The sequence below is a fragment of the Amia ocellicauda genome, chromosome 6 (assembly GCF_036373705.1).
Source record: "Amia ocellicauda isolate fAmiCal2 chromosome 6, fAmiCal2.hap1, whole genome shotgun sequence".
Lineage (NCBI taxonomy): Eukaryota > Metazoa > Chordata > Actinopteri > Amiiformes > Amiidae > Amia > Amia ocellicauda.
In genome coordinates this window covers 27,979,610-27,996,898 of record NC_089855.1, presented here as the reverse complement: position 1 = coordinate 27,996,898, position 17,289 = coordinate 27,979,610, and the positions used below count along the sequence as shown (strand labels likewise).

The 17,289-nt window shown below is 38.8% G+C and overlaps 1 protein-coding gene across 13 annotated transcripts in view; it reads left to right on the top strand.

Annotated features, from left to right (window-relative positions):
- Positions 1–17,289, top strand: part of LOC136751276 (dedicator of cytokinesis protein 9) — a 127,953-nt gene that overhangs the window by 84,738 nt on the left and 25,926 nt on the right. For all 13 annotated transcript variants that reach the window (XM_066706754.1, XM_066706744.1, XM_066706751.1 and 10 more), the window contains exons 12-30: positions 941–1,153; positions 1,749–1,871; positions 2,299–2,381; positions 3,012–3,134; positions 3,643–3,722; positions 3,807–3,994; positions 6,071–6,136; positions 6,367–6,459; positions 6,918–7,041; positions 8,688–8,809; positions 9,520–9,606; positions 9,863–9,952; positions 11,476–11,591; positions 12,511–12,580; positions 12,686–12,811; positions 13,447–13,518; positions 15,838–15,984; positions 16,336–16,419; positions 16,602–16,713. In XM_066706754.1, the coding sequence (XP_066562851.1) occupies positions 941–1,153; positions 1,749–1,871; positions 2,299–2,381; positions 3,012–3,134; positions 3,643–3,722; positions 3,807–3,994; positions 6,071–6,136; positions 6,367–6,459; positions 6,918–7,041; positions 8,688–8,809; positions 9,520–9,606; positions 9,863–9,952; positions 11,476–11,591; positions 12,511–12,580; positions 12,686–12,811; positions 13,447–13,518; positions 15,838–15,984; positions 16,336–16,419; positions 16,602–16,713 (2,119 nt within the window). The remainder of the gene's footprint in view (positions 1–940; positions 1,154–1,748; positions 1,872–2,298; positions 2,382–3,011; positions 3,135–3,642; positions 3,723–3,806; positions 3,995–6,070; positions 6,137–6,366; positions 6,460–6,917; positions 7,042–8,687; positions 8,810–9,519; positions 9,607–9,862; positions 9,953–11,475; positions 11,592–12,510; positions 12,581–12,685; positions 12,812–13,446; positions 13,519–15,837; positions 15,985–16,335; positions 16,420–16,601; positions 16,714–17,289) is intronic.

Sequence of the window (17,289 nt, the reverse complement as noted above, 5' to 3'; positions counted from 1 at the left end):
AATCGAACACAAATCAATTAAATGTAGCACTTTTTGAGAGAAATGGCCTTCATCAAGTATTTATCTCTAAGTTTTGAAGTTTAAGAGTTGACATGTGACAATCCCTTGAGTGTGTGCCTTGTTAATGGTCACAGCATGCCTCTGACTGAGGTAAATAAATACAATTTTGTAATCGCACAAAAACTCAAAAGAAGTTTTCGCATTTTAAAAATTCTTTCTGTACTATAGTGTGTGTATGGGGACTTAATAATTAGGATCATGATAAAAAATGAAATAAACTTACTTGACACAAGGACAAGTTTGTTTTTACTATTCCATGATATGGATGGATAGACATTTTCTCTGTAGTGTCCACTTTTCTAGTTATTTTGGCACCGTTACTGTATTTCCTGCTGCTGTAACGTGGGTGAGCTTATGCTGCTAATTTTGCTAATTTTTGCTAACACCAATTTCCTCTGAATTGGTGACTATCTAAGACTTCCAAAAAAATAAACCAGTCTCAACTACAGTGCAAGGAAAGTCCCTGAACTGTGGAAATGTAGATTTGAACCAATCATCTGTCATAAACACAGTGGGCTTGATCTCAGTTTAATTGTCTAGTGTGGACTTCCAAACACACACCAAGAAACATCAAACGGACACCCTGTGAAGCAGAAGTAACATCTGAGGAACACTTTTACAGTGACGGGATTTTATAAAGCCTGCTTGTAGCCGGTGTCTATTTTTTCTTCCTCTTTCAGCAGCATGAAACTCAAAAGAATTAAATATAGGAGTATGTATGCAGTGAAGAGTTTTTTTGTTTGTTTGTTTGTTTTTTTGGGTAGTATCTTTGCTCAATGTCACTATATGTCTGTTCCATTTATTTTACTTAAACTTGAATTACTCAATTTAGAATGAAACAATCCTTTCTTCATCATCGCCATTTTATTTTCCCCCCCAGGTCGAACCCTTCTTTGTCACACTGTCATTGTTTGACATCCAAAACAGTCGGAAGATCTCGGCTGATTTCCAGGTAGACCTCAACCACCCCTCTGTCAGGCAGATGATTCCTAGCCCGAGTACACAATACATGAACGGGGGGGCGGAGGCCGTGCTGGGCTCTCAGAGGTTGTGTAATGGACTCCCAGAAACCCTGCTGCAGTATCCAAGACAGGTGAGCACATAGGCAGTCGGCAGATCTCCTGTTATTTGCTGCAGATCCAGTCTTAATTGGAACAGCATTGATAGCTTTCAAAGGAAATCACCAATCATTGTGCTATTAACAGACGGCAGTTCTCCGTTCCTTGGCTTGTTGCCATTGAGACACAGTTGTCTGTTCTTTTCATGTTTAGATGTGAGGCTGAAGCTCAGGCTTGATACATTGTACAAAATCTTAGTACTGTGCGATGGTGTTGGCTTTGATTTCCCTGCTCGAAATAATCAGGCTCTTCATCTTCCATGTTTAAAAGCATTCCTTTTTGCTGTCTGATCTACAGAAATGATAGCAACCCACTGCCATCCAAAGTTATCCTTGGCGCGTCCCAGAAAACAAAATGTCAGATACCAAAACTGGCACTTGTAGATTCCATACCTTTTTGAGGGTAATGTGAAAGACAAACATGGCAATCTTGACCGACGCTAATTTGATATGCATGAATGTAGCCGTCCTAGGGTTCTATTTTTTCCCAAAGGTAAACTGTTTTCTTTATGGAATGACTCATTGAATTGCTGTAGCTGAACCTGTTTTGTTTTTTGGCCTAAATTTCTAGGGAATATTCTCAGTGACGTGTCCGCATCCTGACATATTCCTGGTGGCGCGAATAGAGAAGGTGCTCCAGGGAGGCATCACTCATTGTGCTGAACCCTACACGAAGAGTTCCGACTCTGCTAAGGTATTTTACTGGCACCAGTTGTGTGTACTAAGTTTGTGATCTCTTGTAGCTTTTTACATTAAATGGACAAGTAATTGCATGCACCCCCTCTTCCCCCTTCAAACAGTATTGCCCACAAGATAAACACACATAGAAAGCGTATATTTTTACAGCATTTTGGATATCTACCATCAGTCATTATTTTCTAAAACTTATGTTGGCTCTGCTTTTACCTTATTATGTTAAACTATTCAGGAGATTTTCCTTACTGTGAATTATTATGATGACAATCTGAAACCCATTAGTGTGCTTTCAAGAGCTTCCACTGAATAAGGGGTTGTGGAATAACTCATCTTAATTTGATACGCCAAACTTCTAAAAAGAAGGGTTTACTGTCCTTTAACATAACTCTCTGGATTCACTTCCTGACTTTGCTCTTCTCTGTTAGGCTGCTCAGAAGGTCCTTAAAAATGCCAAATTAGCGTGCAGCAGACTGGGACAGTACCGGATGCCATTTGCATGGGCAGCTAGGTAAGGAATGTATAAATATATTTTTATTGACAATGAAAAACTACATTGTGTTGTGTAGTCAACATAAAAATGGGTGGTCATAAAAATAAGTTTGATAGCTTTGATTGGATTTGAAATTCAGTATCTGGTGGTGTTGGCCTTGTGTGTTATGCATGACCTGGCTCAGACATTTATATAGAAGGGTGATATGTATACACATGGTGCAGAAGTTTTGTCTTAATATGACCGAGCTCTCTACACTGTTTAGGAGGCCGTTCCAGCGCTTATTTTCAATATGTGGTTAAATTATTATTGCTTCAGACTAACCGTGGAAGCTGTACAACAAAGTGTCATAAAGGGTTGAAATGAAACTGAGCTTGTTAGTGGATGGTATTTGTCTTTCCACAGTGCTGTACTTGCATCTGCAGTTTAAAACACTTGTTTGTATAATATTTGCCCTGCAGGAAGTCTGGCAAGGAGGGCACCGGGGACTTGATAGAATCAGAGTTGGAAAGAGTGGAAACTGTACAAGCCTGTGGAATAAAATAATAAATATGCTGAACGTAGCTACAGAACACATAATTGTTGTCATCTGTTGAAAAATGTAATACTGATTTGGTTATGTCTCTGTTCACTTATTTCTCTTTTCAGGCCATTGTTCAAAGATGCATCAGGGACTCTTGATAAAGTTTCCAGATTTTCTGCCATCTACAGACAAGACAGCAATAAGCTTTCAAATGAAGACATGTTCAAACTGCTCGCAGATTTTAGGAAGTTAGTATTTCATAGTGTTTATTTTCCCTTCACTTTAGATAAAAGAAAATGTAGTGATTAAAATAGCTGCAATATTTAAGATTTTTGCTGGTGAGTTGGTTAAAAGACGTGTTGAGGCTGCCATTTAAAAATCAAAGCCAAGTTGCTGTGTATTTCATTAAACCGAATGTAGAGAAACTATATCAGCTTAGATAGCATAAGGTGGCAATACTGGTCAGGTGTTGCCAAAGTAAATTCCCCCACATTAAAAGCTTAAACTAAAATGGTTAATCTTACCACCTCAGTCATTACCTTGATGAAGTAATTTTTGAGGTAAAACGGAAATAGTAAAACCTTGTGCCCTTCTTATGCTGTTTTTAGCAAAGTAATATCAGTCCCAGGGTGTAGCTGCATTTTTATACAAATATTTCTCCACACAGCAAGTATGTTGTGTTCAAAGAAATGTGCCAATATTTCTGTAAAAGAAAAGATAACACTGGAAGCAACGGGTACTTCTTTGTTCCCGCAGGCCTGAAAAGATGTCAAAACTCCCTGTGATCTTAGGAAACCTGGATGTAACCATTGACAGCGTTGCTCCGGACTTAACAAGTAAGCCTCTCTGAATCCAGAAGTGGCGCAAAACATTTTGGATCTTCGTGAACAACAGTCACATTTGTGTTTCATTTATTTTAGATTGCGTTACCTCCTCATACATTCCTGTTAAGCAATTTGAGAACAACGGAAGAACAAGCATCTTATTCGAAGTGGAGGAGTTCGTTCCATACATCGCAAAATGTTCTCAGCCTTTCACCATTTACAACAACCACCTTTTCGTTTATCCAAAACACTTGAAGTACGACAGCCAGAAATCATTTGCGAAGGTAAAGCATAAATGGTAACTTGAATTGCAATAAACTCTGCCAAGATGCAGATGATTCTTGATTACAGGTTATATACAGTCAAGAAATTTCAGTTGAACCTCAGTTACTAAATTGTGTTATTGCCACAGCACCTTCCTGTAGGTATATTCACAGGCTGTTTACATGCAAATAATAATGAATATTTGTTGTTGGATGTTGCCTTCATATGGGAATTGATACTTTTTTCCCTCACTGTAATACTCAGATAAAACTATTTGATCCCCTGCTGATTTTGTGTACATTTGCCCACTGACAAAGAAATGATCAGTCTATAATTTTAATGGTAGGTGTATTTTAACAGTGAGAGACAGAATAACAACAAAAAAATCCAGAAAAACACATTTCAAAAAAGTTATACATTGATTTGCTTGTTAATGAGGGAAATAAGTATTTGACCCCTTCGACTTAGTACTTGGTGGCAAAACCCTTGTTGGCAATCACAGAGGTCAGACGTTTCTTGTAGTTGGCCACCAGGTTTGCACACATCTCAGGAGGGATTTTGTCCCACTCCTCTTTGCAGATCCTCTCCAAGTCATTAAGGTTTCGAGGCTGATGTTTGGCAACTCGAACCTTCAGCTCCCTCCACAGATTTTCTATGGGATTAAGGTCTGGAGACTGGCTAGGCCACTCCAGGACCTTATTGTGCTTCTTCTTGAGCCACTCCTTTGTTGCCTTGGCTGTGTGTTTTGGGTCATTGTCATGCTGGAATACCCATCCACGACCCATTTTCAATGCCCTGGCTGAGGGAAGGAGGTTCTCACCCAAGATTTGACGGCACATGGCCCCGTCCATGGTCCCTTTGATGCGGTGCAGTTGTCCTGTCCCCTTAGCAGAAAAACACCCCCAAAGCATAATGTTTCCACCTCCATGTTTGACGGTGGGGATGGTGTTCTTGGGGTCATTCCTCCTCCTCCAAACACGGCGAGTTGAGTTGATGCCAAAGAGCTCGATTTTGGTCTCATCTGACCACAACACTTTCACCCAGTTCTCCTCTGAATCATTCAGATGTTCATTGGCAAACTTCAGACGGGCCTGTACATGTGCTTTCTTGAGCAGGGGGGCCTTGCGGGCGCTGCAGGATTTCAGTCCTTCACGGCGTAGTGTTACCAATTGTTTTCTTGGTGACTATGGTCCCAGCTGTCTTGAGATCATGAACAAGATCCTCCCGTGTAGTTCTGGGCTGATTCCTCACCATTCTCATGATCATTGAAACTCCACGAGGTGAGATCTTGCATGGAGCCCCAGACCGAGGGAGACTGACAGTTATTTTGTGTTTCTTCCATTTGCGAATAATCGCACCAACTGTTGTCACCTTCTCACCAAGCTGCTTGGCGATGGTCTTGTAGCCCATTCCAGCCTTGTGTAGGTCTACAATCTTGTCCCTGACATCCTTGGACAGCTCTTTGGTCTTGGCCATGGTGGAGAGTTTGGAATCTGATTGATTGATTGCTTCTGTGGACAGGTGTCTTTTATACAGGTAACGAGCTGAGATTAGGAGCACTCCCTTTAAGAGAGTGCTCCTAATCTCAGCTCGTTACCTGTATAAAAGACACCTGGGAGCCAGAAATCTTGCTGATTGATAGGGGATCAAATACTTATTTCCCTCCTTAACATGCAAATCAATTTATAACTTTTTTGAAATGTGTTTTTCTGGATTTTGTTGTTGTTATTCTGTCTCTCACAGTTAAAATACACCTACCATTAAAATTATAGACTGATCATTTCTTTGTCAGTGGGCAAATATACAAAATCAGCAGGGGATCAAATACTTTTTTCCCTCACTGTATATTGCTAAGGCATGCATGAATGGGTTAAAGACTGCAGTTCTGTACACATGATCACTTTAAACTCTAAAGTCCATTGTTCAGGTGTATATAATAAGAAAATGTGCTTTACTTAATGTGTTTTTGAGTGAATTGTTATAGAAAGTGAGTTCCTTATTAGGGGGAGGGTCAGAGGAGAAACTTTATGTGAGAAATGTTTTATTTTTTCTCAACAACTTTAAGTGGGTCAGCTGTGTTTGTGGCTTTTTCCCAGGCGAGGAACATTGCCGTCTGCATTGAGTTTAAGGATTCTGATGAAGAAGAGGCCCAATCCCTGAGGGTTTGTCTATTTCTTACATAGTTTGTGAAACAGTGATTTTATGTTTTTAGTTTTGTAAAAACATCCTGAAATGAATGAGTATATATAATTCTGAAATTTTATATTTAAAAAAATAATAATATATATATGAAATATATATATATGTATGGATTTCCTGTTGAAATATGTAGGGATTTAAAACATTAAGTTCAGGCACTGAAAATAACGAAACATTTTCTGTCATGTCTCAGTGTATCTATGGCAGACCAGGAGGGCCCTTGTTTACAAAAAATGCATTTGCTGCAGTTCTACACCACCAACAAAACCCAGAGTTTTATGATGAGGTAAGTTACAACTTTGTCAGCAAAATGTTTAAATAGCTTGTGGTGTACAGTAGGAAGGAAATTGTTACTGTCCACCAAAGCAGCAGTCCCAGGCTAATAAAGCATGCAGAGAAAGGAGACCATCGTTTTTCTTAAATGTACTTGCCCATATTAACTTTACATTAGTGTTTGTGGGCAGGGGGAAAATATCAAAACCGGTACAGTTGGATTAATTTCATTTGACCGAGCTTATGGATCACTACAAGGCTGCCTTTATTATTCATGTATCTTGGCTTACTTGAAAGAGCAGTCTTCACAAAGGTCATGTATGACTGCTACAACCCCAGATGCTTCTGACAAGTGTGAGGGCTGTTCTTTAGGAAAATGACGGGACTTTTGTACAAATCCAGACAAAAACCCATTTGACTCGGTTGATTTCCCTATCAGTTAAGTTTCTCCTCCTTTTCTTTCCATCTCAGATTAAAATTGAACTCCCCACCCAGCTCCATGAAAAACACCACCTGCTCTTCACGTTCTTCCACGTGAGCTGCGACAACACGAGCAAGGGCAGCACCAAGAAGAAAGACCTGATTGAGACTCAAGGTGTGTTACATGCTCCTTCACGTCGCTTTAAAAACTAAATCAAAACCTGTGCCGTGCACTTTTCAAACACCCTCATGTTGCTTGTGCATGGTAGTGACTGGTTGATTGAAAAAAAATCTAGAAATAAATCAAACCACAGAAAAAAATATTAAAACATTTTTACATTTTGTTTTACATCCTTTTTTACGGTCTTGATTCTGGCAGTGATGGACTCAAGGCCTGCTGTTTTTGGTTTGTTTCTTCAGCAAAGAAATACAGAACCTTAAGTTCACTTACCACATCAGGAAATTCCATAAACAGCAGTCAATTTATACCGACGTTGACTCGCAAGCTCTCCTAAATTGGTTCCACTGTGATGTATGGTAAAGGCATAATCAATACTCTGATAAATAAGTAACATACTTCTTTAATTGTGAAAGATAGGCTCTGTGGGCAAATAAGTATTTATTCTATTTACAAATTGAGTTTTTTTACCTCTGCTTTGCAGTTCATCTAATCAGATGACATCAGTAGCGTTCAGTAAAACATAGTCACGTTATTCATGGTCTAATGTATTGATCAGAGGGGGCCTTTGAACCGCGGTCAGTTTTATAGATGTGGACCAAATGCACAGCTTCCTTACGTTATACATTTTAATTACATTTCCATTAGTTTTTATTCATTTGTCAATATGAAGGAACATAACTGTTGAATTGGTTTTCGTTTTTTGTTGCTGGCTGTATGGATTGTCAGTATGACTTATGTAGAGAAATATAATCCATTTCCTAGGGGCAGAATAGCCTTCTTGACAGAAAAATTGATGCAGCACAGCACAGCACCTAAAACTACTGCTGCAGTAATCTTGACTTGTACAGACCGTAAATCTCATATTTTTTTGCTGTAAATCTGATACCTAAGATAGGTGATTTAAGATGTTGTTATTCAGCTGCGTTACAGAAGACCAATATGGCTAATAATAAGACATATAATTTACAAACTAAATTATGGAACTCTGTTTAAAGTAATGCTACTAAATTATATAGGCCTAGCAAAACAGAGTATATTTGTTTGTTGTTTTTCTATGTTGGTTCATACTCCATGAAGTGAAATGTATCGGCATTGTGATTGCTTGATGTAGTTTTATTCTAGTTATTTACCATCACAGCCCTTGGGGTTTAATATTTAACCATTCATATAAAGGCTAGACAATATTGTACAGGATTGCTTGATTGCGGTGCTATAAGCATTCCCTTAAAATGGTAAATGTTGATCATTATTAAATAACTTGAAATAAAAACAATATGTATATGTAGGCTATGTAACTGTACCATCAAATAGTTTGTTTTAAATGCATTTCAATCTGCTTACAGCATTTCCGCTTTGTCCCAAATGGTTCCTTTCCTGTAGACGTGGGGTTGAAAATGTGCTGTAGTTCCAGTAGGCATTTGTAAATTTCTACAGAGACCTTGGCTACAGCTACCTGGCTGTCTGACAGATGTTTGATACTTCTGCTATTTCCTCTATTTCATTGAGATGCACAGTGCAGGGTGATATTATACATTTTTTTCTCAAATGTATAACTTAAACCAGTCGACTCCATTTCAAAGCTGCCATTGAATGTGCTGGGAATAGTGGCAATTGATAAGCTGTAATTTCCTTACTTGCAGTCGGCTACGCTTGGCTTCCCCTGTTGAAAGACGGCAGGGTTATCCTGAATGAGCAGCATATTCCGGTGTCGGCCAGCCTCCCAGCCGGCTACCTCAGCTGTCAGGAGGCGGGGATCAGCAAGGTAATGTCTTCAGGCCTCTCATTCTTGCCGGGGTTTCTGGGTCAGTGTCTGGGCTGAAGCAGGAGGTGCGTGATGGTTTTTGGTAGCAGATCAAGATGCCAAAAGCCTCACGTGAATACATTATAATTAATGCCTGATTTTTGTCTAGAGGTTATTGGAAAAACCTGCTGGTACTGTGTGAAATGTAGCCAGTCATGTTTTTTAAAAGTGTGTCATAAATTAATACTTTGGGCACAATAAGGTAGAGAACTGTTGTGGACTGTGTTATAAACTTATTTAGCTCAGGTTATTGGTATGTTTACCTTCATTTCACAGCTGTGTATGTATCACACATTGTAACTAATATATTTGATTTGTATATTTTCTGTACTGTATTATTGCATTTTGTATTTCTCTTGTATCCTGTAAGTCACACTGGATAAGAAATGCATACAAATAATAAATCAGTGTGTGGTGTATTAAGCACAGCTCAATTTGCAGTATTTAAGTGACTTGTGGTCAACTTAAGTGGTTGGAACCTTAGTGTTTAAGGATGGTGGGTGTTTATTTCTTAAGTATATATTTTGAAAGAAAAATTGCAGTATTTTTTAATCCTAACATAACAAGTATAAATGACCAACTGAACATGTACATTTTAAGATGTCTTTATTCCAGTAATCTAAATGATTGTGTGTGTTTTTGTTAATTTTTTTTCTTTATTTGCAATACAGCATTCAGGCCCTGAAATTAAATGGGTTGATGGAGGAAAGTCCTTATTTAAAATTGGCACACACCTGGTCTCCACAGTCTACACTCAGGTTGGTGACATCCTTAGAAACCTACTCAACCAATCGCACTGTGTACCGCCCTTTTAAATACCTACATTTATGATGCTGTGGTTATAAATTTGATGCCACAGTTTGGTAAATCATAATGAAGGATTCTTTGTATACAAGACTCTTTAAGTACATTTTTCATTTATTAATTTCTTGCCATTTTCAGGTCTGTCTTCATCAATGACATAAGATTCTACCTTAACATCTCAACTATTTTTTTTTTTTTTTTTTTTCTTAGGATCAGCACCTGCACAATTTTTTCCAGCACTGTCAGAATGCGGAGTCTGCTGCACAGGCATCTGGAGGAGAGCTTGTCAAATACCTGAAGGTGAGACATGATTGGGGGGACTCACTGTAGCCCAGTTTGACATGGGGAGCAGCAATATATCCACACGACAACTCTTCAGGGAATTAGGACTTAAGCATGGTATTCATGGAGACAAGAAACTCCTTTCACCAGACAGATTGAACAATGCTGGTGCCATGGGCAGGACAGCCTGTAAATGCAGCAACTCAACCATGTTGGGCCACAAGCACACATTGAGGAATAATTGGTCCCTAAATTCCCCCAAAACATTGTAGCAAATGCAAGAAAAGTAAAGTAAAGAAAAGAATACATTGTTGGATATAATATGCCTGACAGCTCAAATGTTATGTATACAAGTAATACTGACACCCCTCCTTTGCAGGGGTACGAAGTTGGCGCTATCACCTTTGGCATGTTACGATAAGAAAGCTCTCTGTACTAGCGATATGGAAAATATCGCAATTTTTTTTTTTGTCCACCTGTCTTTTGTATGTCAGCCTGCCACTCATTGCGACTTTCTGTGTTCACACCACACTGCAGGGGGCTGTCACTGACCTTCTGCGACTGTGTCTTTCCCCAGACAGCTGTCTTTTCTGTTCACTAGGGCGTACAGATGTCTTTTTTCTTCTCTAGGGTTGCACAGTGCAATATACAGTGTAAAGCTTTTGAAATGTATCGGATTACAATATTATTGCTGTCTGTCACTGCAAAAACTCAACACACAAAACTTTTAAGTTCTAATTTGCATACATTCAAGATAAGCAACACAGTGGAGTGATTTGCAAGTAGAGACATGAAGCAAAACTTCAACTAAAGCTCATCTGTTTCTTATCAGCATATTTCTTTTAATTGCTGATAGTGGCTGGTGGATGCCAAACAAATATAAAATTATCCAATTTGACACTATGGACAATATATTTACTCACAAGACCAGCAGTATTAATACAATTCAATACAATAAGCACATTTATGTGTATAATTTGTATGTTGCAGTAACACTAATACACGTATAGGCTGTGATTACTCATTAGTAAATCCCCTTCCAATTTTGAGGAATCAAACCCTGTGTGTCCTGTTATTCCTCTTAATGGTTTCGTTGTCCATCTTTTCATGCTTCGGTTTCACGCTGATTGCATTGTCAGCTGTTTCTTTTCTGTTCTGTGTTGTAAAAAGAGATCTCAAAGCTGACTTGGAGGAAGTATGTTGGGGAAGTTTATTGGCTGCATACAACGTACATGACCTCTTTATTCCAGATGATACTCTGTAGGCCATGTAGCACTGACAAAAACATCCTCTCCTAATTATAAATTATACATTATTTTACATTTATACCAGAACTGGTTTGCGAGCATGGCAAATAAAAAATCCCAAGGAAAATCACGTATAGAAAATTAAAACAAATATCCGGATTATGTCAATGGCCAAAATAGTCTTGGACAGTTCGTGTTACCCTTTGTTTTTGTTTGTTAGTTCTAAATCTCTAAAGCAACGATTTGTGTTACTGGGTTGAGAGAAGGTCTTAAATTGCCCCTTTTTTGCCCCAGAGTTTACATGCCATGGAGAGCCATGTAATGATCAAATTCCTGCCCACCATCCTGAACCAGCTGTTCCGAGTGCTGACGAGAGCCACGCAGGAGGACGTCGCAGTGAACGTCACCAGGTGAGTGCGCGTTATCTTGTTTCAGACAGTCCTGGACACCCCAAACCAGAGGAGTGGTCCATCCTTCCCACAGTACCCCTGGTGTAAATATCTTCTCTATGACCAATACTGCCTGGCACTGCATGGGGCTAGGTTGTCTCACAGAAGTTGCGTTTTTGTCTGCTATTTTATGCTCAGCGTTTTGCCGCCGTTCATATTATCTCTGTGGCCAGGTTGTTCATTTTCACACAGCAAGGCTCTGTGGATTAAACCAGTTAGTTGTCTGTTTTTTGCCTTTGAAATGTAGAAAACTGAAAATCATCTCCCTGCTGCCAAACCTCAAAGGAGTACTGGTGGTCTGACAGCAAATGAGTGTACTACAGTCTCCCTGCTTAGGTCTCTATCTTTATCGGCTGGGTGCTATCAGGGGAAGCAGCTGAGATACTACGAACTAGAGATCTACACACGTAATGTGCAATTGGCCTAATTAGGGATCTTCTCAGCAGGGGTCATTAGGGAAGTCAATCTGCCGCAGCACAGTTATAGTTCCTGGTGAGAGCTGGAGAATTTCCCTCACCTAGGGTTAAGATGACATTTAGCACTTGGGGTGATCACCTGTCATGTGTTTCTATGGTACTACAGGCATAAACTGAAATGTATTTTTAGCTTGTTTATTTTTCGGTTTTCTAATGGAGATATTTATCATGCCAATATCCATTTACTTGCATTAAAAACTAAACACAGTTAAATATTTTCAGTGTGTGAGGAAAATGCTTGTGCAGTCAACAAGAGAAAAAGTGTTTGCTATAAAACTATGGTACACTGATACTTTGAATTCCCTTAGGTGTTCACATTTGTATTAGGTGTACTGTGGTATTTTCAGCCAAAAAAGAATTAGATGTACCTGAAGGTAACTTCTTTCTGTTTCCTTTGTTTTCAGGGTGATGATTCATATTGTAGCCCAGTGCCACGAGGAAGGCCTGGAGCACTATTTGCGATCATATGTAAAGGTAAGTTTTGTTGCTAGTTTAAAAAAAAGTTTCAGTAGTGTAATGTTGCAGTTAAGGTTTTGCCAGTTTTTTTTAATATACTGATTGCCTCTTTCCTTTTCAAAGTATGTTTTTAAGCCTGAGCCCTACATAGTTTCCAATGTCAAGACCGTGCACGAGGAACTGACCAAAGCAATGACTGCGATTCTGAAGCCGTCAACTGACTTCCTCACCAGCAACAAACTACTCAAGGTACATCGCCTCAAACTATGGTCATTGAGTTCCAGGTTTCAGCTTTTTTCCGCATTCCTCCTTGTATTGCGAGATATCTACCAGCTGGATAAGGGGTTTCTTTATGCCTGGGGAGGGTTGTGAGTACCCCCATGGGTAAGAGATTCACTTGGTTTGTTTAAGCAGTGCAGAATGATTTGTGAGAGAAATTGCATTGCTGAGCAGTGTTCTTCGCAAAGATTAATGAACCTAGCTGTTTGTTTATTCAAAAATTATATGAATAACTGCCCTTTGAGCATTTTGTAAAAATAGGCAATTAATATTGTCTGTTTCAAGTTTTAAGAATTCACAAGTTCCCGCATTGTCAAGGTAACATTGAGGGCAAGATTACTATTCATAACCACAGAACAAAGTGCTAAACCTTTTCCCCTAAGACAGGCATCTTAGTTTCATTTTATATTACACAGCTGCTGTGTTTGCTGCACTATAATATTAGTTAAGGCGTTATAAAGTACCATAAGATCTATGAATGTACTGTATTCTGTGTCTGGTCTAGATCACATGATGTCTGATTTATAGCAAGCAGGTGACAATACAATGGTGCCCTGAGGTAAACTCCTTTCGATTTGAATTTTATTTTGTCGGTTTATTTCCAGTACTCATGGTATTTCTTCGAAGCCCTGATGAAGTCTATGGCCCAGTACCTAATTGAAAGCACCAAAGTGAAAGTAAGTCAAACATAAAAGTACCTCCATCAAAATTCACAAAGATCTACCATTTACTCTGTAAAGCACTCATTTAGGCAATACTTCACCCTTTAAATTGCTAAGGTGAATGAAGAGAACACTGGCTTTGGGCAGTTGAAAAAACATCAGTCTGTGTGTACAGTGTCATAATCAAACCAGTAAGCATGCACTCTTCCCACAATATGCCCCCAGATTATGCAGTGTTTCTTCATGCGTGACCACGGAGCTAGTTCATTGAAAGCCATTGCCGTTTCAGATTGATGTTCTGGCACTAACCTATATAATCCAAATGCACTGTGAAAACCAGCTGTTACCTTCAACAACTTCCCCCCCGAATAAAAATGAAAGCATTGAAAAAACATGTATCCTCTTTCACAATTTATAAGCTTTCACTTCGTTGGGCTTAAGGACATACATTTCAGTCTATAAGTTTGGTTTATTTGTCCCATGTTCCTATTGAAAAATGTTTAAATATTTTATATATATATATATAATACAGCTCTGGGAAAAAATTAGACCACTCCAACTTCAGAAATCAATGTTAAGTGGTCTCTTATTTTTTTCCAGAGCTATATATATATACATATATATATATATATATATATATATATATATATACATATATATATATATATATATATACATATATATATACATATATATACATATATATATATATATATATATACATATATATATATATATATATATACATATATATATATATGTATATATATATAGCTCTGGAAAAAAATGTGTGTGTATGTATATATATATATATATATATATATATATATATATATATATATATATATATATATATATATATATATATATATATATATATATATATATACACTCACCTAAAGGATTATTAGGAACACCTGTTCAATTTCTCATTAATGCAATTATCTAACCAACCAATCACATGGCAGTTGCTTCAATGCATTTAGGGGTGTGGTCCTGGTCAAGACAATCTCCTGAACTCCAAACTGAATGTCTGAATGGGAAAATAAGGTGATTTAAGCAATTTTGAGCATGGCATGGTTGTTGGTGCCAGACGGGCCGGTCCGAGTATTTCACAATCTGCTCAGTTACTGGGATTTTCACGCACAACCATTTCTAGGGTTTACAAAGAATGGTGTGGAAAGGGAAAAACATCCAGTATGTGGCAGTCCTGTGGGCAAAAATGCCTTGTTGATGCTAGAGGTCAGAGGAGAATGGGCCGACTGATTCAAGCTGATAGAAGAGCAACTTTGACTGAAATAACCACTCGTTACAACTGAGGTATGCAGCAAAGCATTTGTGAAGCCACAACACGTACAACCTTGAGGCGGATGGGCTACAACAGCAGAAGACCCCACCGGGTACCACTCATCTCCACTACAAATAGGAAAAAGAGGCTACAATTTGCACAAGCTCACCAAAATTGGACAGTTGAAGACTGGAAAAATGTTGTCTGGTCTGATGAGTCTCGATTTCTGTTGAGACATTCAGATGGTAGAGTCAGAATTTGGCGTAAACAGAATGAGAACATGGATCCATCATGCCTTGTTACCACTGTGCAGGCTGGTGGTGGTGGTGTAATGGTGTGGGGGATGTTTTCTTGGCACACTTTAGGCCCCTTAGTGCCAACTGGGCATCGTTTAAATGCCACGGCCTACCTGAGCATTGTTTCTGACCATGTCCATCCCTTTATGACCACCATGTACCCATCCTATGATGGCTACTTCCAGCAGGATAATGCACCATGTCACAAAGGTCGAATCATTTCAAATTGGTTTCTTGACCATGACAATGAGTTCACTGTACTAAACTGGCCCCCACAGTCACCAGATCTCAACCCAATAGAGCATCTTTGGGATGTGGTGGAACGGGAGCTTCATGCCCTGGATGTGCATCCCACAAATCTCCATCAACTGCAAGATGCTATCCTATCAATATGGGCCAACATTTCTAAAGAATGCTTTCAGGACCTTGTTGAATCAATGCCACGTAGAATTAAGGCAGTTCTGAAGGCGAAAGGAGGTCAAACACAGTATTAGTATGGTGTTCCTAATAATCCTTTAGGTGAGTGTATATATATATTAAAAAAATATACATATATATATATATATATATATATATACATATATATATATGCATTAACACATTTACAATTGCCTCTCAATATCGAATACTACGATTCCATTTTAAACTTACAGCTAATGCAATACATTAAACAGTGAAGCAACCATACAATGCAAGATACAGCACCTACAGTATGAATGGACTGCCCCATAACCCAGGCTCTGTTCTTAGTTGTCCAGGAACCAGCGATTCTCCGCCTCCTTCCACCACTCTGTAGAGACCCTGGTCAACATGCTGATGCCTCACATCACGCAGAAATACAAAGACAACCTGGACGCAGCCAGGAATGCCAATCACAGCCTTGCCGTCTTCATCAAGGTAGGAGGCTTGATGGTGCCCTATGACCCTCACTCTCTTTCTTGTATCTCCACCGTAGCCATGATTTTCTAAAACTATTAGTTATAGAACTACATATCTTTTAATTATAGTTCCCAATGTGTTGCTACAGATGTTCAAGTTATTTAATTAGTAGAACACGTTGAAGAAAGTCTTTGGTTGTAGAAAACTGCTACTTAATCTTTCTGAGGTATTTTTTCTGCCCTGCCCCCTGCCAAATATATAATTAACCATCTCTTTTCCCTCATTTGCAGATCATTATATTTTGTTTGCTGTGCATGCCTTACTCTGCTCACACGACTGACAGCTGCTCTCCTATTGATTTATTCACAGCGCTGCTTCACCTTTATGGACAGAGGCTTCGTCTTCAAGCAGATCAACAACTACGTCAACTGCTTTGTTCCAGGAGATCCAAAAGTACGTCTCATAATGTTTCGTTGTGTTTATCCACATTTATGTACAGCCAAGCAGTCGTGATAATGCAGCCTTTGGCTGTAAGGGGGCTTGATGGATTGTTGCGTTTTAGTTTTTGCTTAGTTGTCACTCTGTGTTGAATACCATTGTCATTTCTGTCTTCTCTGAAACACAATTCTTTTCAGACTCTCTACGAATTCAAGTTTGAGTTTCTGCGTGTGGTATGTAACCATGAACACTACATTCCTTTGAACTTGCCCATGCCATTCGGAAAGGGGAGAATTCAGCGATTTCAAGGTAAGGATATCTACTCTTGCCACTTTACTATATACTGGTAATAATATATAAAAAGGCTAATTATTTACAAAATACAAGTGTGCTCTTTAATGAAGCTCAATAGCCTAGTCTTGTAAAAATCTTTGGAGTCATATTCTAAGATGGTTCAAGGGGTTACATAAAGATTTGGTGCAAATGCAGTTGACATATTTGGCTACCTTTCTTGTGAAGCTGTTCCCAACCAAAGTTTGCTTGACAGAGGTCAAGTTCAGAATGGTGGCATGTTGTGGTCAGGATTGGGTTGAGCTGGCAGAGCTGAAGGAGCTTTCATGGTGTTACGAGTTTGCAAGTCTCAGTATATTTCTATAGCCAGACCCACTATCCTTCATGCTGTATGGTAATGTGCAGCCATTCTGTCATTCTGTCTTTTCTAACCCAGAAAAAAATGAATAATTTCAGTGTTAAATAAATGCAAACTATAACATGAAAAATGTGTGGTACTGACATGCATTGTGCTCAGGGCTCTCCTGTGTTCAGAGTCATGTCACAGTTCTAGAGCAACAGTCTATTTTATTCTTTATATGACACCCAGCCACA